This window comes from Hevea brasiliensis, chromosome 18 (assembly GCF_030052815.1).
Source record: "Hevea brasiliensis isolate MT/VB/25A 57/8 chromosome 18, ASM3005281v1, whole genome shotgun sequence".
NCBI lineage: Eukaryota > Viridiplantae > Streptophyta > Magnoliopsida > Malpighiales > Euphorbiaceae > Hevea > Hevea brasiliensis.
In genome coordinates, this window is record NC_079510.1 from 35,544,369 (window position 1) to 35,569,071 (window position 24,703).

The 24,703-nt window shown below is 32.2% G+C and overlaps 1 protein-coding gene and 2 pseudogenes across 1 annotated transcript; 1 reads left to right on the forward strand and 2 right to left on the reverse strand.

Moving 5' to 3' along the window:
* Positions 1-2,287: 2,287 nt before the first annotated feature.
* Positions 2,288-6,434, forward strand: LOC110654811 (protein KINESIN LIGHT CHAIN-RELATED 2). The gene is given in 3 exon segments (XM_058140712.1): positions 2,288-2,535; positions 3,804-5,805; positions 5,890-6,434. Coding segments are annotated over 2 exon segments (2,211 nt in total). The 5' UTR covers positions 2,288-2,535; positions 3,804-3,808; the 3' UTR covers positions 6,104-6,434.
* A 2,654-nt stretch (positions 6,435-9,088) lies between these two features.
* Positions 9,089-20,980, reverse strand: LOC110654771 (alpha-L-fucosidase 3-like; annotated as a pseudogene).
* LOC110654813 (GDSL esterase/lipase At5g14450-like) lies at positions 20,929-22,836 on the reverse strand (annotated as a pseudogene).
* Between the last annotated feature and the right edge of the window lie 1,867 nt (positions 22,837-24,703).

Consider the following 24,703-nt stretch of genomic DNA (forward strand, 5'->3'; position numbering starts at 1 on the left):
TGAACGTCTCCTAAATATTGTACATTAAATAAGAAAGTGGAGTGAGTCCTCCCAAGGGTTACTCATTCATAATAATAATTATAAAATAAGAATTTATATTAAATTTAATTTTACACTGTAAATTTAATATATAATAATGATATTTATATTTTTACATGTTAATTATTAAAATAATAAATATAATAATTATTAAGATATCAAGATTACTAAGTGGGATCAAAATACTCAATACAACAATTATAAATAATTACACGAAAATTATTAAATCTTTTTATTTATATATTATCAGTTTTAATTAATCTATTTATTTTTATTAATTTATTCAATAATTTTAGTATTTTTAATAACTTTAACAAATTTCTTATTTATAAAAAAAATAATAATTGAATATATTAAAATATATTATATAATATCTTTAATATTATTATCTTAATTTTTATTTTATTCTCTCTCTTACTATTATATTTTTAATTTACATAATTCTGATAATTTTATTTCGAATTTAAGACATAACGAATGACCAGAATTCAAACTTTCAAACATAAAATATAACCAAAATAAATCTAATCAATGGTAAGTATTTAACTTAGTAAAATAACATTTTTATTTTATTTATTTGAGAATAATTGTTAAAATGATAAAAAAAATTAAAATTATTGGCTAATATTAATAATGTGGGCAAATATTTGAATTATTTTTATTAATTAAATATTTGAATTATTTTTATTAATTAAATCATCTAATTAAGTTAATTATTAAAATTAAAATTAATGTGAAAATTTAAAATTAAATTAATAAAATTAAAAATCTTACTCAAATTGAAAAAGTTTATATTTTTAATTTGAATTTATATAAATAGTTGAGTTGCTTTATATTTTAAAATGACAAGTCAAATTAATGTTACAATTCATATTTATTTATATTTATCTTTTAATTTTTTTATTTTCCTGACGTGGGATTTCCCAATAAAGAGTTTTTTTCTCTTATATTGTGATTTTTTTGATACATGATTTTCAAATGTATTTCAAATACTAAAAATTTTCCATTTTCCTTTTATTTTCAGAACATGAAAAGGATAATTTACAATTTATGTTATATAATTATTCTTTAAAATAAAGATTGAAAATAACTATTCCTCTAAACGAAAGTAGGATATAATTGCCAAAAATAATAGTTGAATAATGGATTTATAATTCTTATTAATTATATATTTTGTTTGGGGTTGAGGTTAAAAAGTTTGAAAAACACTTTTTGAATAAATATAAATTTACTTACTATTAAAAAGTAATTTAAAAAAAATTATTAATTATTATATTAAAACTATTACGATTAAAATATATATTAAATTTAATTTTAAATTAATTTTTAATACTCTCTTGCCAGCATAATTATTTAATAATTTTTGTAAAACTATAATCGAGAAAATACCTTTTTAAATATGATTAATTAATTGTGTCATGTTTTATCATATTTCGTATTTTTCAGTTTTTTTTTACTTTATATATATTTATCATCTTATGTTAAATGTATCAAAATATTTAATATTTAAATTACTTAAATGACATGGACTGAATTTTTCATGAAACTTTTAAATATCAATAAAATATCAAAAATTAATTAAAATTAAATTTATATATTTTAATTATAAAAATTTTTAAATTATTAAATAATTTTTTTAAAAATTTTTATTAATATTTAAAATAATACTTTTTCTAAAATTTTTCCCTTTTCCTTTTAATATCAACTCCAAGCGAATTTATTATTATTGTTAGAGTTATTATTGATGAAAAAATATTAAAATTTTATTTAAAGTGAAATTTATTTAATCATAAAATTTTAAATAATAAAATAATATTTCTAAACTATTTTTTCAAGGGAGAAAATGATAATTTCCTTAAAACTCTTTTTATCCCATAACCTAAATTCGATATGGGCTTCAGACTTCTTTGCTTCATACGATATTTTGTTAAAACTATTTTGCTTCAATTATACAACAAATACAGCTGGCAGCGTCTGAAGCGTCCACGTAGATTCCCTTACAAAGTCTTCCAATGATTCTATCAAAAGCTAGTTAAACCTCAGACTACTTTTTAATATCCACGCGTCAGAATGATACATAAGCTTCGCGTTCTGTGGCACACACGCATTGTCATCTTTGCCCTTCTTCGGCCTCTTCGTATCCTTTTTTTGGTTGAAAATCAGTTAAACGCGCCAAATTCTCAACGTCTAAAGCGAAAAACATTATTTTTAATATATATATATAAAATATGGAAAATAAAAGTTAATAAATAAATAAAACGCAGAAAAAAAGGGGAGAGGGAGAGAAGACAGAGGGTGGGGGAGAAGTCGCCTTCTTCATTGCTTCAAAACGCTAATTCTCTCACTATAAAAAACAGTAAAATGACCGACGGATTCGCCTGTCCTCTCCTAGCCTTACTCCGGAATTTCCGTCGCCGTCTAATTACGCTGCCGTTGCACGGTCGCCATCACAAACCAAAGCCGTACCAGCTCGTCGTTCTCCTCTTTCTTGCACAGGTGTGCTTCGATCTCCCTCTTGCCGTCGAATTTGTTGGATACTGTATGTTTGCTCTGCTTTGATTCGCTGTAATTTATTGTGATTTTCTTTGATTTGATTTTGTATGTTTTATTGGATCTATGATTTTCTTTTGTATGCGATGTTGAATTTCCCTGCAATATATTTTCACTTGCCCACAATCAACTGCCTCTCCTTGCATCACCATAAATTGAACCGGAGCAACCACAACCAACACTGGGAGTAAGATGACAGTGAATAGTTGTGCGTTCTGATGTTGAAGAGATCACCTAGTGGATCATGGATGTAGTGGCTTATGGGTGGATGACAGTTAATATTCTTAACTTTTGATACTTTCCAAGAATTTGGCTGTTTTACTACTCAACTTAGCCATTTTTTGATGTAGCTAGCTGTTACCCCCAAAATGAAATCCTGTGTTATCAGTCTTTTATTTCTGTCAATAAATTATGATTATTATAGTTAATTAGAAGATTAGTTAAAGATTAACATGTGACATATCATTAGTTTGTACTAATTAGTGTGTAAACTAAGTGGGATACTGAAGAAGGAAGAAAACATGGGCTGGACCAGTCAAGAAATTCCAGTTCTTGATAAAAGGGTCTTAAATCTACATAAGCCATTTTATATATTGATCATTTCAAGAAACAAAAGTGAGAGAGTGTCCTCATCTTAGCAGGAATAGTCTTTGTGAATGCCATTTCATAGCTAAAAAGTCTTTCTAATTAATCTCTTCATTTTTGAAAAATTTATTGCACTTGTTTATATATGAGTAAGATTGCCACCTTCTTCATCCTCATTTTTGTATATATAGCCAAATTGAGAGATAGCTACATAAATAGAGCTCTATCTCTGTCATTGTATCTGTATATAATGCCCACAGAACATTAATAAGGGAAAAGAAAACAAAAGAAATATTTGGCTTTTTATTTTTTTTCTTGAATAGAACAATAAGATTGACTACCCATGCTTCTTTTAATCTCCACTTCTTTTGGGATATTATTGGATGATTTCTGTGTTTGCTTCAATTTTTCTTTTTTAATTCTGCAGTTTATTTTCTGCTTTTGGGTGAATCTCATCTGGGTATTTGGTATGAGTCCAGAAAATTTAGTTTTCAAGAAATTTAAATTATGGATGAAGCTTAACAAAAAAAAAATATATGTATGAAACTTAAGGTTGCTTCTTGAAAAGCATTTCTGTGCATTCTATAGAATTTGAATTGTTGTTTCTACATATGTATATATTAGCATAGAGAAAATGCCCGGACTTGTAGCCATGGATGCAATAAGCGGAGACAGAGAATTAGATGATGTTGATGGAGAATTCTTACCTTATAAGGGAAGCTTTAGTCATCAAAGGTCTCCAAGAAACATGTTGAGTCCACATAGTCCCCACAGTGATTCCATTGATCTATCTATTGATGGCGTAATCGACACATCAATCGAGCAGTTGTATCACAATGTCTGTGAAATGCAGAGCTCTAATCCCTCGCCCTCCTGGGCTAGTTTTTTGTCTTATGGTGAGGAATCGAGGATTGATTCAGAATTGGGCCACCTTGTTGGAGATATTGGAGAAGTGGAGGTAATAACGAAAGAAGTGGTGATTGAAAATAAAGAAGATGGCAATGTTAGTGGCTTCACTCCCAAGAAGGATGCTAATGGTTCTGTTGATCAAATCTCTGCAAACAAGGACAGAAGTCGAGCTGCAAGTCTTAAAAAGCAGCTTTTCCGCTTGCAATCAGCTATGGAGGCATCTGCAAAATCTAGTCCTAAGGGGAGATCTCCCCGTGAGAAGCCTCCGCTTGATAGGAGGTTTGATAAGAATATGAGAAGGCCAAATGCAGGTTTCCACATGAAGAAGCACAGGAATTTTGGTTCCATTGGAGCAAGATTTCAGAGTGGAACTGCCGATCCTCTGGAGACGGGATTAGATAACCCTGACCTTGGACTCTTCTTACTCAAGCAAACAAAGAATATGATTTCTTAAGGCGAAAATCCACAAAAGACTCTTGAATTTGCTCTTCGGGCAACAAAATCATTTGAGGTTTGTGCAAATGGAAAACCCAATTTAGAGCTTGTCATGTCCTTGCATGTTTTGGCAGCGATATACTGCAGCTTAGGCCAATATAATGAGGCAATCCCTGTTCTTGAGCGATCTATTGAGATCCCAGTAATAGAGGATGGCCAAAATCATGCACTTGCTAAATTTGCTGGATGCATGCAGTTGGGTGATACTTATGCAATGCTAAGCCAGATGGAGAATTCAATTCTGTGTTATACAGCTGGTTTGGAAATCGAAAGGCAAGTCCTTGGAGAAACAGATCCTCGAGTTGGGGAGACTTGCAGGTATGTAGCCGAGGCTCATGTTCAAGCATTGCAATTTGATGAGGCTGAGAAGCTTTGTCAAATGGCACTTGACATCCACAGGGAGAAAGGTGGTCCTGCATCGCTTGAAGAAGCAGCAGATAGGAGGCTTATGGGACTTATATCTGAAGCAAAAGGAGAGTATGAAACTGCTCTTGAACATTATGTTTTAGCAAGCATGTCCATGGCGGCAAATGGGCAGGACATAGACGTCGCTTCAATTGATTGCAGCATTGGAGATGCATATTTATCTTTGGCACGCTATGATGAGGCTATTTTCGCTTATCAGAAAGGACTTACAGTGTTCAAGTCAAGAAAAGGGGAGAATCATCCGGCAGTTGCTTCAGCTTTCGTACGCTTGGCTGATTTGTATAATAGGATAGGGAAGTTCAGGGATTCTAAAATTTATTGCGAAAATGCGCTTCGAATTTATGAAAAACACAATCCTGGGAATCCTATAGAAGAGATGGCCAGTGGATTTATTGATATTTCTGCTATCTATCAATCTATGAATGAGTTTGATCAGGCGCTAAAGTTACTTAAAAATGCTTGGAAGATATATGACAATTCTCCTGGTCAACAAGGCACAATTGCAGGAATTGAAGCCCAGATGGGAGTCATGTACTACATGATGGGGAATTATGCTGATTCTTACAATACCTTCAAAAGTGCCATCTTGAAGTTTCGAGCGTGTGGAGAAAAGAGATCTGTATTGTTTGGCATTGCTTTGAATCAAATGGGTCTTGCCTGTGTGCAGTGTTTTGCGATAAATGAGGCTGCAGATCTATTTGAAGAGGCAAGAAGCATTTTGGAGAAGGAATATGGACCTTATCATCCTGACACATTAGGGGTCTACAGCAACCTAGCAGGCACCTATGATGCAATGGGAAGGTACATTTCTCATCCAGTGTTATATCATTCCTTCAGTTTTCTGGTTTTAGTTTATAATTTCTCATATATATCTTATTTACACAGGTTGGATGATGCCATTGAAATCTTGGACAGTGTTGTTGGTATGAGGGAGGAGAAGCTAGGAACAGCAAATCCTGATGTGGATGATGAGAAGCGAAGGTTGGCCGAGTTGTTGAAAGATGCAGGAAGAGTCCGGAACAGAAAATCCAGGTCACTTGTAACCCTCCTTCACACACAACTTCAAATTATACAAGATGATGCCATTGAGGTATCATAATACCAATTCTGCATATACTCGCACTTGTAAGATACATGTTAGACAAGAATTAGTTTGTTGGTTTTGTTTCTATTAGATTCCTGTTGGAATTATGGGAAAATAATAAGTAAACGAAAGCACCAACAACAGGAATCAGAAATTTGTTTCAAGTGTTCTTTATATAATGATTTCCTTTTTTAGGGGTGTAGGGTGGGTCAAGCAACTAAACAAATTAAAAAAAAAAAATGGTTGCATTTATACTTCATTGTTGATGGGATTGATGAAATTTCCTTTTTCACATTCTTTTTTGTATGGCTTGATCTTGAATAAAGAAAGAAATGTTGGAATATCATTTTCTTCTACTGGTACACCAAACCGCACATCAGAATGCTTGTAATTGCTTTTACCATTTTGATAAACTACTCAACTTTGAAGTTTTCTATTTTACCTACTCATGTCTTATTTGCTTTGAATGGAACTTCTGAACACAAATGGTTAGGACTATAGATTTGACCATTTGGGCGATAGTAGTTTCTTAGTCACATCAGAATTGAGTTCAGAAAAAATGGAAAAAGTGAGGGAAAAGAATAATATGTTTGAAGTAAAGAGAGCGGAAAACCCCATGTTATTGAACTCAATTTGGAGATTGATCAGATGGAGGCTACAAAAAAAACCTCCTTTAGCTACAGATTTCAATCTGTCAATAATAAATTAAATTGCTGACAGATTTAGTGACTGATTGCTAATGGAGGTTTGTTGCCATCATTACTGACAACATTTCTGACTGATGAGCGACACAATTTAAGATGTCTAGTGTGTCGCCGTCTGGGTGGCCATCGCCGTCCTTGCCGCTATCACTGTCTTCATCGACTGCGCCATCATTTGCCTTCTCAGAATTGCGATATTGCTTTTCTCTCTCAGTCTACTTGTGGACAGGAGCTCTCACCGTTGCGTCTCACACCCGTGCGTTCATTTAGAACAATTAAAGGTAAATGAACTGAGCTAAATCATTCCCTTTCGCTACAACCTCTTTCTCTCTTTTGATGATACATCCCATTGTTCATGATAAGAACCTCAATCCTCCAAGAGATTTGATATGCAGTGTCATTGGAGTCTAGCCAAAGGAGGAGATAATTGAGTCCCCAAACAGCGGATTTAGACTCTTGAAACCCTTAAATCAGAGTCGGATAACCTGCATAGGTGTGCTCAACGAGTAGAGGCACACCTGGCTATGCAAACAGCTGCTTTAATTGACGCCATAGGCAGCAGTGGGGCAAAGTGACGACTAGCCAATGAACAGAATGTACTGCTTTCTTATTTTGTCTGCAGATTGGAGATCTTCTCGTGGATAAACTCTTCTTTCCAATCCGAAGTTGAAGACGTTTCTACTTCTCCCTTTTTTTTTTTTTTTTTACAATTTATCTCTTTCTTTTTATGCCCTAGTTTCTCAGTTTTTGTGAAGAATTTCTCTTCGATTTGTCATGGGTTTGTAAATTTTAGGCCTTGAATATTCCTACAGTTCCTGGAGATGAGCAATTTCATGTTTCTGCAACAGTTTAGCGTGCATGTGTAGTTGGGTCTGCATTTTTTAAGCTGCAACAATTTAGCTGTATTTGGATCCCTACACCCTATATGATCTACAACTATTATCTTTCAGTTCCCTTTGGCTCTGGGTGCAGGGAACTGCTTTATGTATTAAAAATTATGAAACATGAGTATATGACTTTTGATGCTTCCTTGATATCCAACTAAAAACTTGCCTAGGTCTTCTACATTGGTGAACAAGTTTTGTCTAGACAACCAACGTTTTATGCTGATAGTGTTTAGTTAAATTTTAAAGATATGTAATTTTGAATCTTCTGAGTTTACTTTTTGGCTGGATGAATGTCTCTGATAGTGATTTGGCTATTGAGCAAGGAAGAAGAGAGCAACCGTTGCTCAACCATGAGCTTGCACACTGTGTAGGGAATGCATTAAAGGGGCAGAAGAATGGAAGAAACGTGTGGCACTGTGTCGTATTAAAGATCATTTACTATATTATTTATGTTCTTTTTTATAAACTATCATCTTCTAAATTATTGTTCTGTACTTAATGTGCTAAGAGTGGGAGCCATCAACCATAATTTATTCACAAGGAGTGGCATTATCTTGAACTTGCTCTGCCCAACCAGTGGCTGTTACCAACATTAGACTTCTCGAGTTATTTACAAGAGCTCCCACTCAAGAGTCATGGATATGACGTATCGGCAATCAGACTCCAAGGTTATAGTGGAGCTAGATTGCAACTGATCCTGCAATGTATCTTCGCTGGCTGCTTATACTCCTTGCTTAACCTCTTCTTTGAAGTAAAAGCATCCTGGTGTTATGTTTGCACTTAGAGATATTATGTGAAGTAATAATAGTACTTTTTAGGATGTGATCTTATTTTAATTTAGTAGTTATAAATATCACATGCTTTCTATGTATTATTTAATTTTACTAATATATTAATTTTAATTATGTTGATAAGTATGTTATAATTAATATACTGTATTTATTTATAGATTATTCTAATGAATTATAGGAATAACAAAAGAAATTAAAAAAAATAATTTTATTGATAAATAACACTTAACTTAGACAGTTTAATAACGGATTTGTGATAGATTAGTTAAAAATAAAATCAAAATTAATAACAGCTTACTGACGGATTAACAATAGCATTATTCATGGAAATTTATTTGTCATTGAGATTTGGCAACAGTGGCAAATTTTCGTCACAAAAATTATTGACAAGGGTATCAACGACGAGTTTTTGTCTGTCAAAAATCCACCATTGAAGGCTTAAGTGAATTGCAGTTTTTAATAAAATATTCTGTCAATATCTGTGCAACTTCCTTCTCAACTAAAAAAAGGATAATAATGTGTTTGAAGTAATCCCAAGGGACATTATTTGATTTGGAGAAAAGAGCCAACCGAAAATGCTCTGGTTGATGTAACTGCTAATTGAACTTTTCTGATTGCAAATTAATTAATCCATTTATTTATAAGGAGATCTTTATGGAAAGTATTTTGGGCCACTGCACAGCTATTCTTGTCAAGAGTAGCATTCTTTGGAGGGAACATTGCAGCACCGAATGGCGAGCAACCGATTGGCCCTACGTTATGCACCAAAAAGGCTCTTGCCCCTTCGCCATAAAGCCTCTGTGAGCAAGCACATTAATTTTACGTATCAATGCATGCTTAGGTAATGTATATAGCAAGAATTTACAAGGGGGCTGAAATTTTAAATTTCTAAATTGCTTACTAGCACCGCTTGACTGAACTAAGCAGGGATGTCAGGAAATGTTACTGGAACTTGATTTTCTGTTGTGTTCATAAAAACGAATATGATATCATTTTGTCCGATATCAAATGTGTATATGGCCTTTGAGAGATCTCTAGGATTTGGAAGAGAACCTTTAGACAGGGACCATACATGAAAAACTCTAGGATTTGGAAGAGAACCTTTAGACAGGGACCATATATGAAAACTGTCAACCACTTATAACTATCAAAAAGTTAAAAAAAGTTGCAGCAGAATGCAGGCAAGCAAGGACTTCTTCATACCGTGATTGCTCGAGTTCTTATAGAGTTGTGTGGTACGTGCTTTGAATTGTATTAACTGAGTGACTTTGTTATTTTTATGTGGTTTGAATTTTAGATATATTTTTCATGGACCCGAATTGTGACTCGACTCGAAAACTTAGCGCTGCGAATCAATTGGGATAAAAAGTGAGATCTGTGATGGTATAGACTAGTATAAATATTATAATATTGTACTTTTTGCGGTAGAGTTATGAGATATTTGAGAAACACATTGAAATTACGGTTTAAGAGTTATGAGTGATTGTATCTTGCTGTTTTCATCATAGTGAAACCTTTTTTCTTTTGTCTTAGCCGTGAACGTAGACCTTATGATCGAACCACGTTAAATCCTGTTTTATTTTTTTTCTTTATTCTATACTGTGTGATTGTGTGATTTGTGTGTGTGCCTTAGAATTGTGTGCTTGTTATAACAAACTGGTATCAGAGCTTTATGCACGCAATTTAGGGTTTACAGGTGGCGTCATCTATGAGATGGAGAAGTTTAATGGCGGATAGAGTTTCAGCCTGTGGAAGATTAAAATTAAATCTTCCTTGATCCTGCAAGGTCTATGGAAGGCAATCAAGGATAACTTTCTGGAAGGTATGAAAGAGGCGAAAAAGGCTGATATGAAGGAGAGAGTCTTGAGCGCAATTTTCATGAGCGTAACTGATAATCTCTCACACAAGATTGCTGGTGAAAGTTCAGCGTCTGCAACATGAAAGAAATTGGAGGAGTTGTAATCTACTAAATTGCTGACCAACTGCCTATATCTGAAGAAAAGGCTTTATAATCTGAGAATGAGCGAAGGTACTCCCATTAAAGAATATATGGATGAATTTAATTCAATCATTATGGACCAGAAAAAATTGATATTGATATTGATAATGAGGATCAGGCTCTTATTGTATTATGTTCTGTGCCACCCTCCTATGAGACTTTTGTTGATACTCTGTTGTATAGGAAAGACAGTATTTCACTAGACAATGTTAGTAATTCTCTAAAATCGAATGAGTTAAAAAAGAATTTTTAAGATAATAGAGAAAGATTTGAGGGGGAAGGTTTGGTGAGCAGGTGAAGAATTTCTTCTAGCAGGAAGAAATCTAAGGCTAGATCTAAGTCAAGAATGAAAAATGCTAACTGTTTTGAGTGCGGGGAGTAACGACACTATAGGAGAGACTATCCCAAGTTGAAAAATAAAAAGGGAAAGCAATCAGAAAGTTCTGTGAATATGGTTGACAGGTTTATCAATTCTGATGGTGATGACAGTGTTGGAAAAATTCTATCCGTGAGTTCAGATCATGGACAAAATTCCTAGATTCTTGATACTGGAGCTACTTATAACATGTGTCCACACAGAAATTGATTTGTTACTGACAAACAGATGAGTGGTAAGGTATTTCTGAGCAATAATCATGCATTACCTGTGGAAGGAATTAGTAACATCAGATTGAGGATGTTTGATAGCGTTGTTAGAACTATAGAGTGTTGGCATGTTCTAGGACTGAAGAGAAACTTGATTTCTCTTGGGACACTTAACTCTCATGGATTCAGATACCATGCAGAGAATGGAGTTCTCAAAGTGTGCAAGGGCTCTATAGTACTCATGAAGAGCAGTTTGGTTTCAGGATTGTATTTTTTTCAGGGCAGTACAGTTTCAAGGAAAGCTTCAGTAGCATCCAAAAGCAATAATTAGAATCAGACTCAATTATGGCATCTGCGTCTTGGTCATGTGAGTGAAAGAGGGTTATCTGAGTTGAGCAAGCGAGATTTGTTAAATGGGCAAAAAACAGAATCTATGGACTTTTGTGAACCCTGTGCGTTTGGCAAACAGACCAAGGTGAAGTTTGACAAAAAGGCAATGCACAAAACTAGAGGAACGGTGGATTATATCCACTCAAATCTATGAGGTCCTAACAGAATTCCTTCCAAGAGCGGTGCCAGTACTTCATGATTTTGATTGATGATTACTCTCGAATGGTGTGAGTGTATTTTCTGAAAATAAAAGATGATGCATTTTTAACCTTTGTAAAGTGAAAGATGATGATTAAAAAGCAGACAGAAAAGAAGGTTAAGCGTCTTAGAACTGATAACGGGTTAGAATTTTGCAATAGTGAGTTCGATGCATTCTGCAACAATGAAGGCATAGTGAAACACTGCACTTGTGCAAGGACACCACAATAGAATGGTATTGTAAAACGCATGAACAAAACGCTTTGTGATAAAGCATGAAGCATGCTCTCACATTCAGGATTAGAAAAGGATTTCTAGGCTGAAGCAATTAATACAGCCTATTTCTTGTTTAATAGATCTCCATCTACAACTATTGAGTACAAAACTCCTTTTGAGATCTGGTCCAGTTTACCTGCTGATTACTCTCAGCTGAGAGTGCTTGGCTGCCCTGCTTATGCTCATGTGAGGAATGGTAAGCTTGAGCCAAGGGTAAGAAAATGTATATTTCTAGGGTATGCAACTGGAGTGAAAGGCTACAGGTTGTGGTGCAATGATTCAAAGTCTCCAGGATTAATTATCAGCAGAGATGTGACATTTAATGAGTCTGCTTCATTGGATAGTCAGAGAGAGAAGTCAATAATAGAATCAGATCACGATATTAGATAACAGGTGGAGCTTGACATTGATACTTCAGCAGTTCAGTCCAGTGATTCAGAGAATGAAGTGAAAGATCCTGATCAATAAAAGGATGCATCTGAGCAACAACAACAGGAACTATATAGAATTGTAACTGGTAGAGAGAGAAGATAGATTAGACCCCTGCAAAGATATGCATATGCAGATCTAATTACATTTGCCTTGTCAATTACTGAGACAGTTGATGTGCATGAACCCAACAATTATAGAGAAGCTATTTCTTATTCAGATGCAGATCAGTAGGTCGGTGCTATGGGTGAAGAAGTTGAATCTCTTCACAAGAATTAGACTTTGGAGCTTGTAACATTGCCCAAGGGACAAAAAGTGGTAGGAAGCAAATGGGTGTTCAAAAAAAAGGAACGCACTCCAAGGGTTGAAACACCTCGATAGCAAAAGGCTTTACTCAAAGAGAGGAAATTGACTTTAATGAAGTATTTTCTCCAGTTGTGAAGCACATTTCTATTATGGTCTTACTTGTTATGGTTGCTCTTCATGATCTAGAGCTCGAGCAACTAGATGTAAAGACAACATTTTTGTATGGTGAGCTGGAGGAGAAAATTTATATGAGTTAGCCTGAGAAATTTGTCAATCCAGGTATAGAAAACCATGTTTGTTGACTCAAGAAGTCTTTGTTTGGTCTGAAACAGTCACCTAGACAATGGTATAAAAGATTTGATATATTCATGATTAGTAATGGCTTTATTCGTAGTCCATATGACAGTTGTGTGTATCATAGGAAGCTTTCAGAAGATTTTTTTATTTATTTGCTATTGTACATGCTTATTACTGCTAAAAGTATGTCATAAACTAACATTCTGAAAGAGCGATTGAGTGATAAGTTTGAGATGAAGGATCTGGATGCTGCAAAGAAGATATTGGGAATGGAAATTACTAGGGATAGAAGTATTGGGAAGCTTTTATTGTCTCAGCAGGCATATGTTGAGAAAGTGCTTAAGTGTTTCAACATGAACAATACTAAGCCTGTGACTATCCCATTTGCTACCCATTTCAAGTTATCTGCAGACATGTCACCAAAAACAGATAAGGAGATGGAGCATATGTCCAATGTTCTTTATTCGAGTGCTGTTGGTAGTATCATGTATGCTATGGTTTGCACTCGACCTGACATTTCACACGCAGTCAGTGTTGTGAGTAGATACATGGCGTGTCCTAGGAAAGAGTATTGGCAGGCAGTGAAATGGATTCTAAGGTGTTTGAAGGGTACTACAAATGTTGCTCTGACATTTGACAGGGCCAAGATAAGTGATTCAGTTATTGGCTATGTGGATTTAGATTTTGCAGGAAACTTACACAAGAGGAGATCTCTGACAAGTTATTTGTTTACTCTCTCTGAAAGTGCTATCAGTTGAAAGACAACATTGCAAGCTACAATTGCTTTTTCTACCACAGAAGATGAATACATGGCTTTAGCAGAGACGGTAAAGGAAGCTTTATCGTTACAGGATTTGGTGGGTGATCTTGGGTTGATACAGAACAAGCCAACAGTGTTTTGTGATAGCCAGAATGTAATACATCTCACAAAGAATCAAATGTACCATGAGCGAACTAAGCACATTGATGTCAAATATCACTTCATTCGGGACATTATATTTCAGGAAACTGTAGTCGTTGAAAAAGTCTTTACACATGATAATCCAGTAGATATAATGATCAAGGGAGTCTCAGTTAGCAAGTTTAGGCATTGCCTATACTTGGTTGGTGTTTGTAGTGCTTAGTAGTGCCATTGCAAGGGCATATAGCAAGATAGAGTGTCTGTGGTTATTTTGTTGATGATGGAGAGAATTCAAGCTAAGAGGAAGAATTGTTATTTTTATGTGGCTGGAATTTTGGATATTTTTTTCATGGACCCAAATTGACCCGAATTATGACCCAACTTGAAAACTTCACGCTGCTACCCGATTGAGATAAAAAGTGATATCTGTAGGGATATGGACCAGTATAAATATTGTATTATTCTGCTTTTTGCAATAGAGTTATGAGATATTCAAAAAATACACTGAGGTTAGAGTTTGAGAGTTCTGAATGATTGTATCTTGCTCATTTCATCGTAATAAAACCTTTTTCTTTCGTCTTGCTCGTGGACATAGACCTTACAATCGAACCACGTTAAATCCTATATTATTCTTCTTCTTTATTATATATTGTATGATTGTGTGATTTATGTGTATGCCTTAAAATTATGTGCTTGTTATAACAAACCTGAAGTGTAAGAAGGAAAGGGCTCTTAGGACCCTGCCTAATAGATGGTCCTGCACTTGCAAAGTTTACACCATATCCAAACTTTGTCCCTAGAGAGTCCAAGTATGCACTTACATATGGTAATCCTATGTATTCTGCTGCATTGAATCAACAACTAATTAGAAGTCTTAAATTAGTGTCCAAAGAGCTAACAAGTTTCATAGACTATGGAGCCCCCCCATAAAATCTATGGTGAGACGACCATCGTAGAGCCTCCTAGAAGGTTTCTTGGGGAAGGTTTGACCACTATTATTATTATTAGGGGTGTTCGGTTCCAGTTCATTTCGGGATTTGCTTAGGAACCGGAACCGAACTGGAATTTCAAAATTTCGATACGGTTCCGGTTCGATTCTTATTGTTTCGGTTTCAGTTTGGTACAATTCTCGATTCTTCAGTTCCAATTCGGTTCAGTACGATTTCAGTTTGGTTCTCGGTTCTTAAAATAATTTTATATAATTATTTTCTTAAAAAGTCATACTGGAATTAGCATTTAAGTTTTGAATTGAGTTATTAATATATAATATATCATATAATATATCTTTTAGCTATACCTAAATTATATAATCTTTAATTATAAGGTGTATATATAACTTACGATTAAATATATTACATAATATAATAATATATCATATAATATACATTTTAACTATTTATTAATCATATAATATTTAACTATAAGATACAAATATAATTAAGAATTTATATATATATATATATATATATATTCGATTCCGGTTCGGTTCGGTATGATTCCAGTTTAATTCTCGGTTCTTAAAATAATTTTATATAATTATTTCCTTAAAAAGGCAAACTTGAATTAGCATTTATGTTTTGAATTGAGTTATTAGTACATAATATATCATATAATATATCTTTTAGCCATACCTAAATTATATAATCTTTAATTATAATGTGCATATATAACTTATGATTAAATATATTATATAATATAATAGTATATCATATAATATACATTTTAACTATTTATTAATCATATAATATTTAACTATAAGATGCAAATATAATTAAGAATTAATATATATATATATATATATAAGATAATAGTATATTTATAATTAAGAATGATAAGGTAATTTAATGTATTTATAACTAAAATTATTAAGAAAATATAGAAAAATGAAATATAATATTAAGTTATATTTAATTCATAATTATATATACATACATAAGTATATATAATTATATTGAAAATATATGATAAACCTTAAAAAAAACATAAAAAAAAAACATATATATAAATTTGATTCTCAGTTCAGTTCCAGTTCGATACGGTTTCGGTTCGGTTTTGGTACTGTTCAGGTTCGGTTCTTAGTGAAGAACCAAAACTAAACCAAAGTATCAAAATAAATTCGATTCAGTACAGTTCCTATCGGTTCGGTATGATTCTTTGATTTGGTTTGGTTCTCTAAAAAACCGTGCACAGCCTTAATTATTATTATATCTGCATTATAGAACCTCTTGGCAAATGGAAACCCAGCAAGCTAGTGTAAGTCGACAATTATCAAGAGAAAATGCCAGAAATTGGAATTGGCCTTTGATAATCCCGTCCTTTAAGAAACCAGGAAAGATCAACACATCTGAGATTTCTGGTCTTAATGAATTGGAACATGTGTGAATCCAGCATTAACCGGCTTCAAATTGTGCGAGTTAACAATATATATATATATATATATATATATATATATATAGGATTAGCAAATAACAATCTTTTCTGGGTATCCAGCTAATTAGCTTCATTACATTTGAGCATGATGATGGAATTAGATTATTATATCTGCATTTGCTTCCTGTGCTGGATGAAATTGTTTGATCCTTGTGCATCTTAATAACCAAGTTAACGTTTGCATAGAAATATGAATTGGCTTGAATTCAATTCTCAAAATTTAACAAGTTTTGCGTTGAGAGTATTCAAATACACAAATAAAAGATTATTCCTGTAAATTTAAAATTATATATATATATATATATATATATATATATATATATATATAGTGTTCAATGAATCTTAATAATTATATTAAAAAATTCATATTTTTTGTTTTTTAAAAATTATAATTGTGATTATCATTCAACGCTATTAGTAAAAATCATTCATATGGTGAAAATAATTTATATAATTTATGAAAAGTTTAAGTTTGAATAAATTTGTCATAATTTTAAATTATATGGGATTAAATAGTAAAAATTTTATAAATAAAAATATAATTCCATAATTCTATATCATTTATAAATATATAAATTTAATTATATAGTTTTTAATCGGTTTATTTTTATTTTTTAAAATACATATCCATCTTTTATTTTTTAGCCTATTATTATTATTATTATTATTATAATATGAATAATAATATTTATGTTCTAAATATTTATTATAATATTAATTTTCTTCTCATAGAACTGAAGGCATTGCAAGACCTGGGGAGTCTCCAAGTCAAGACATGTCTCCATCAAGTTTGATTCTATAATAATGGATGCAGAGCAAAAGAGTTTAAAAGAAAGAATACAAGAAAAAAAAGAAAAGTCAATTGCTTTAGATCACTCATCCTTATACAATGGGCTTAGGTTACCATTTCGAGTTTTAGGTCTAGCAAGATAAGATTAGACTACCAATAGCTAAGGTTAACATCTCACCAAGATTATTCTTAAATTGTTCCTTAATAATATGGGATCTTAACAATATTATCCCTCCCATCCTGCAACAATCATAGTTAAGAGTACATAAACTACATGCTATTAAAGTTACAAACAAGAAAATTCAGATTCAGACATGAAAACTGAAAATAAGCCATAAATTTGGCAAATAAGACTTGTTCAGGGTTGTGCCTCTCAGTAGATACAATTGCAAGAAACTTACCATTTTCCCACATAAATGTTGAAGAAGTGAAAATAAGCAAATGCTGGTGATGAATAAATTGTAGCAGCAAGAGTGAGTTGCAAGTTCCCAATACAAGTAAATAAGTACAGGTTGAACAAAATTGATTAGAAATTAATGTTATGTGCTCTAATAGTAACAAATATAAAAACAAAATTACCTTCATGAAACCTAAACATTGAATTATTTCATCAATCTGGTTGCAAAATTCCATCATTGCCTATGGTTTGGTCAGTGATGTACGGCGATGAAGGATGTTCAGGTGTGGAGCAGAGAATGTCTAACAAATTAAAGCCCAAAACCTTCAGTACTAATCATGAAGTCTATAATGAGACGACCATCACAAAATCTTCTTGAAGAAAGTTTCACCATTTGGTAAATTGACCTCTGACAATGTTGAAGATCTTGCTCCAGCATCTGAATTCGAATCCCCAATGTTGTATATTGCCTGGAATCCACATTTCTGCAAACCAGTGCCACCCGTCACCTTTCTTGGAGTGTCAAAATTAAAGCACAAATACGCAAAGTAGCCTCATCCTGTTTACATTCTGGCTAAGTCTCAGCAGCAGCAGTACCCTTCAAGAATTTAAGTTACCCACACTACAATGAGCCTTTCTTTCTTTATTCCACTCCCAGGAGGTCTGTTCTAAGCTTTAAAAATTATAACAGCAAGAAGCATTGAAACTACTGCATGGTGATTGTTAAATCGGCCTTGTCTCTCTCTTACACTTTTGGAGCTGAATAGAGGGTCCCCTACTATTCATGATTGAGACACTACAATACATATAGGTTTTAATAATACTTTTTTAATATCATTTTATAGATGATATTAAGTGATAAATAATTTCAAGAAACATATTTTGACATCAAGATAGTATATAACGTAATAAATAATATCTACAATATTATATATAATAGTGCTGTAAATTAATATAAAAGTGTTATTATGGACAACATCATATGTTTGCTGATAATTCTTATTAACAACATGTTTTAAACTTTTAACAGCATATATGGCATGTTGTTAAAGCCTAAATTTATTGTACCGAAAGCAATGACCCTGATATCTAAAACGTTACTTCTAAGTTAAATCCCATGTTACATGCTTGCAATTAGGGACACTTCATTTATGGACTCATTGCAACAATCATATTTGCTTTTATTTGGCCAATCAAAACTCTACTAGTCCTTAGTCAATTATAAGCTTTTACAGGGACATTGTTTTATGATACAAAAACTCATGCACCAATTGTTATTGTATATGCACTGCAGCCAATATATTAGTTGTAAGTGTAATCACTTAATTACATGCACATTTTATTATCAATAAAGGCTACTTTTATCTTTAATGTTTATGTTAATTTTAATGAAAGTCAACTAATAAAGATAAAATACATAGAACTTATATGCACAACAATAGAAATTATAATGTGGTTATAATTGTGAGACTCCAATTATATTATAGCATTATTTCAAAATATTCCTTGTCAATGTTATATTGAGATTGGATATAGATAAAACCAGTAAAACTAGTACACATTGGTAAAACTAGTACACTTTGTATTCTTTCTTTATGAAAAGAAGCAGCAATTCTCATTAAATTGTAGTATATAGGATACCTAGAACTAATGTGTAGATGCTTATAGTGATAAGTTCACTGAACTGTGTCTAAGGAAAGACTTGCATTGACTTGAGACACTAAATTATCTTATTTAAGAATTACTACATTTTGATGTTGTTCACATGTCATTTTTTATGAAAGGAAGTAGCAATTCTCATTAAATTGTGGTATGTAGGATACCTAGAACCAATGTGTGGATGCTTATAGTGACAAGTTCACGGAACTGTGTTTAAGGAAAGACTTGCATTGACTTGAGACAATAAATTATCTTATTTAAGAATTACTACGTTTTGATATTGTTCACATGTCATTCTATATAAAAATAACAACTATAACAGCTATTGAATATAGGTAGAATTGTATGAAAATATGTAATTGTCAAGATAGAATATTAGAGAAAATATTTCAACTGTTCTTGGCTAATGTGGATTGTTAAATCCTTGTGCAAGGTAAATTAATATTGAAAATCTTATTTAATTAATCAATCACACTGAGAAAATAGAAATGATTTATACATAACAGACACATTCTGAAATAATTTACGCATAGCAGACACATTTTATGTATCAGTGTATAAATCAGAATATTATAATGAATAGATATTAATTACAATGATGTAAGAATCACTAAAACGTTAGTCAAACTACTTTGACAAGTTTTAATATTTGAGTGGTCATTATATATTACTGGATATCAATAATGGTCTACAAATATAATTAATCACTTATGAATTAATAATAAAATTAAATTATTAATTTATTTAAATCTAAGTATTATAATTATATTTGTTGCCAATATATTAGGAGTCTAATGGGTCGCACAATATAAATCGTAAGTGAGGAATTAAAATGGATGATAAGTTGGACTTGATTAAAATAAAATAAAATAACTCTAGAGACTTATGGACCAAAGTATAAATTTTATTTAGGTTGCTTTATATCATAGCAATTTCAAAAATTGTAAGAATTAATTATGTAATTTTTAATTCCTATAGGGTCAATTTATAATTAATAAATTTAAATGGTTAAATTATTAATTATTAAAATTTGCTCTTATAAAAGCAAGCTTGTCATCTCTTTTTCCATTAGAGCCCTCATTCTACACTTTGAGCTAGCACTCAAAGTTTCCATTTTCTCTAATATAGTCTGGGAGAATTTTCTCAGAACCGGTCTGTGTAATAAAAAGAAAGTTTTAAGTAATTTGCTTACCAAATGAAATTAATTATCACCATTCCAATAAGTTAATTAAAGTAGATATATGGGATTTAATTTTCTGCTCAAAAATTATTGTGCAAATCATGTAGACTAACACCAATTGCATGTATCATGTGCCCAAAAATCAGTAGATTTGTGCTATACGAGTGTTCTTGTTTCATGCATTTTGCTATCATAGGATTTCAAATATTAAAAGCTACCCGCAAACCTTGAATCAATTCCGATCTGCACATAAACATAATTCTCACATAAAAACAGTATGCATGCATATACTCGCATCAGACGCATTTTTGTCTTACTTTTGATTACAGTTTTTAGTAAAATGTTCTGTCAACATCTATGCAACTTCCTTGTGAACTAAAAAAGAATTGCGTGTTTGAAGTAATCCAAAAGTGACATAATGGGATTTGGAGCCAACAGCCAACAGAAAATGCTGTCGGATTGATATAACTGGTATTTGAACTTTTCTGATTGCAAATGAATCCTTTTATTTGTAAGGAAATCTTTATGGAAAGCATTGTCAGGTGCCTAGTGAACCTGGCCTTACTAGATTGGAGAAAGTCTTAATCCAATCATCAGGAAATGAGTCATTTGGTTGAAGTCTGCAAAGATTTGCATTTCCATCTATCGCATATAATCCAGCCAAAACCAGAACCATTATTGAGTGTTAGGTTCCTCTGCAAGTAGTGATACTTTCATGACAAAAACTGAGACAGTTTTAAGCAAGCAAATGTGTTTAGAACAAAAATGAAAACTCTACTATATAAGCAATTTCTCAACTGAAATTTTGCAGACAAAAATTACAACAGAAGGGCACTCCAACGTAAGAAAGTTCTATTTAAAATTACTCAGCTCAAACAGAATCTCCCAACATTTGGATAACTTATGATGCTTCAGTTGCACAAAACCATACATCTGTCCTGATATCCTTTTGGCTGAGGTGAAAGTTTTATTTAATTATTGTTCATTATTATGCTCTCTTAGTCTAAGGACAAGCCTGGTTGAGGGGAACAGATGGATCAGACGCTGAGCCATCGAAAAGCCTTTTCACTACCCACTGGTTTGCAGCCTCACTGAAGTGCACACCATCCCAACTAATGTGTTTCTGAGGATCAGGACAAGCAGTTGCAGTACGAGAGTTATTCTTGTCTTCTGATTTTGTCCCACAAAAGAGAACTAGTTTAGGCTCAAGAATGCCACAACAGAAGTTCCATGGATCCTCAAATCCTGCAATTACAACATATAAATGGATTAATCAGGAAAAACCAAGCTAATGTAATTTGAATACTCAAATCAATTTCAATGTATATATCCCCCCATCAAAACAAGACTCAAGAAATTACTTGATTTTACCTTGATTCCTAGCATCATCAATTAGTGAAAATTTAACTTTATAAACGTCTACATAGGTGATGGCAGCTTGTGGAAGTTGCTTCTTCAGCTGTACTACTGTGTCCTTTAGTTGCCTGTTGAATTCATGAACTGCATCATTCTGGGCCACTGCACAGCGATTCTTGTCAAGAGTAGCATTCTTTGGAGGGAACATTGCAGCACCGAATGGCAAGCAGCCGATTGGCCCTACGTTATGCACCAAAAAGGCTCTTGCCCCTTCGCCATAAAGCCTCTGTGAGCAAGTACATTAATTTTAGGTATCAATGCATGCCTAGGTAATGTCTATAGTAAGAATTTACATAGGGGCTGAAATGTTAAATTTCTAAATTGCTTACTAGCACTGCTTGACTGAACTGAGAAAGGATGTCAGGAAATGTTACTGGAACTTGATTTTCTGTTGTGTTCATAAAACCGAATATGATATCATTTTGTCCGATATCAAATGTGAACAAGGCTTTTGAGAAATCTTTAGGATTTGGAAGAGAACCTTTAGACAGGGACCATAAATGAAAACTGTCAACCGCTTATAACTATCAAAAATTTAAAAAGTTGCAGCAGAATGCAGGCAGGCAAGGACTTTTTCATACCGTTATTGCTCGAGTTCTTATAGAGTTGTGTGGTGCGTGCTTTGAATTGTATGAACTGAGAGACCTGAAGTGCAAGAAAGAAAGGGCTCCTAGGGCCCAGCCTGATAGATGATCCTGCGCTTGCAAAGTTTGCCCCATGTGCAAACTTTGTCCCTATAGAGTCCAAGTATGCACTTACATATGGTAATCCTAGGTATTCCGCTGCATTGAATCAACAACTAATTAGAAGTCTTAAATTAATTAGTGTCCAAAGAGCTAAGAAGTTTTATAGATTATGGAGTTCACCCATAAAATCTATGATGAGACGACCATCGGAGAGCCTCCCAGAAGGTTTCTTGAAGAAGGTTTGACCATGGGGAGGAGGAACAGGACCAAATGCAGCAGACATTCCTCCAGTATCTGCAGTTGAGTCTCCAAAACTATAAATAGCAGGGAATGCACATTTTGAGTTGAGACCTCTAGCCATTGCAAACTTTGATATTCCCAATCCCATAACCAGTAGTCCAAGAATCCAAAACATTCCTCCGGAAGCCATGATTAATAATCCCTTACAAGAAGTGTGATAGTTTTTTTAATGATATGCCAATGTGGTACTTGACTATGGTTATTTATACTACAAACTTAGGCACAATATGACACAGCTGAATATTACAAGAAATTCTGAAAATGAACAACGAAACGAATGAATTTCCATTACAGCAGTCCAGTGATTATGGAAACTGACTCTTCTCAGAGTTCTTATTTTGTTCTGATCTGATGTGAACTACATGTTTCTGTAATCCTCTGTAGACCATTATTATTATTATTATTTTATCTGCAACATAGAACATCTTGGCCAATGGAAACCCAGCAAGCTAGCGTAAGTCAACAATTATCAAGAGAAAATGCCAGAAATTGGAATTGGCCCTTGATAATTCCGTCCTTTAAGAAAGTAGGAAAGATCAACACATCTGAGATTTCTGGCCTTAACGAATTGGAACATGTGTGAATACAGCATTAACCGGCTTCAACAAAACTCACAAGCCTTGAGTTAACAATCTATCTACAAACATATATATATATATATAGGATTAGCAAATAACTATCTTTTCTGGGTATCCAGCTAATTAGCTGCATTATATTTCAGCATGATGACAGGATTAGATTATTATATATGCATTTGCTTCCCGTGCTGGATGAAATTGTTTGGTCCTTGTGCACTTAATAAATAACTTAAAGTTCAATGAATCTTAATAATTATAATTGTGATTATAATGAACAATCCATAAGGATTCACTAGAAAGTACTGAAAGTGCATTTGTAAACATGATATTATAGTTTATAAGGATTTTTTTTTTAATATGAAAATTTACTATTACAAGTTAGATGGATTTTTTGTAAAATAAAATTGAAGTTTAAAGATTTTTTAGCAATAAATTAAAATCAAGGAATAAAGTGAAACATAGGATAAAATTTAAAAACGAACTATATAAATAAAATTTAGAAACGAACTATATAAATTACCCTAGCTCTATAACCCAAGAGAGATAATATATAGTCCATTGCTCTTAAAATTGATGCGAGTATAGTTTTGGATTAATGTCATTTTAATCAAGCAAATATAAACTCCTAATTTTCCTATAAGACCACGTTTGGTTCAATTTTATGATAAAACTCATTTTATTTTACAAATAAATTCTATAATGTAATTCATTTACAAATGAATTTTTTTATTTGGGATATTTTATATTAAATATGAAATTCATTTCAAGTGAAATGAATTTTATATTTGTAATAAATAAAATAAAATAATATATAATTAAAAGATAATTTTGTCACTTGAAATATATATAATTTTAAGTTTGAAATTTATTTATAAATTCTATCAATTTTGATGGAATTTAGTTTAGTTTTAATAAATTCTATATAATTGATTATTAAGAATTTCAAATAAATTTTCATTTAATCAAACACTAAAATTTTATATTTATAAATGAATTACACCAAATTTTATAGAATTCATTTATACCAAACACTATCTAACTGAATTTTGATTATTGTAATAATCAAATATAAATAAAGATCCCCAAGGATTTGATATCTTTTAATATTATCACAATAAAAAGAAGTTAATCTATCAAAATTATAACAAATTAATTATTATTTAAATTAATAAAAAATTATATATTTGTTACAATTTACGGGAAATTACTCAATTATTTTTAATTGATTTTTTTTAATTAATAAATTAATTCACTTTTTAATGGAAAATTTCTCAACTAATTCATAGTTGATTTTCTTTCCTTTCTCAATTAACAAATTAATTTTCACCTATTTTTTATTGCTTTTATATGCATATCTTATTATATATATAAATAAATTATCTTATTTTATTTTTATTTATTTTTTCTTACTTGTATTAA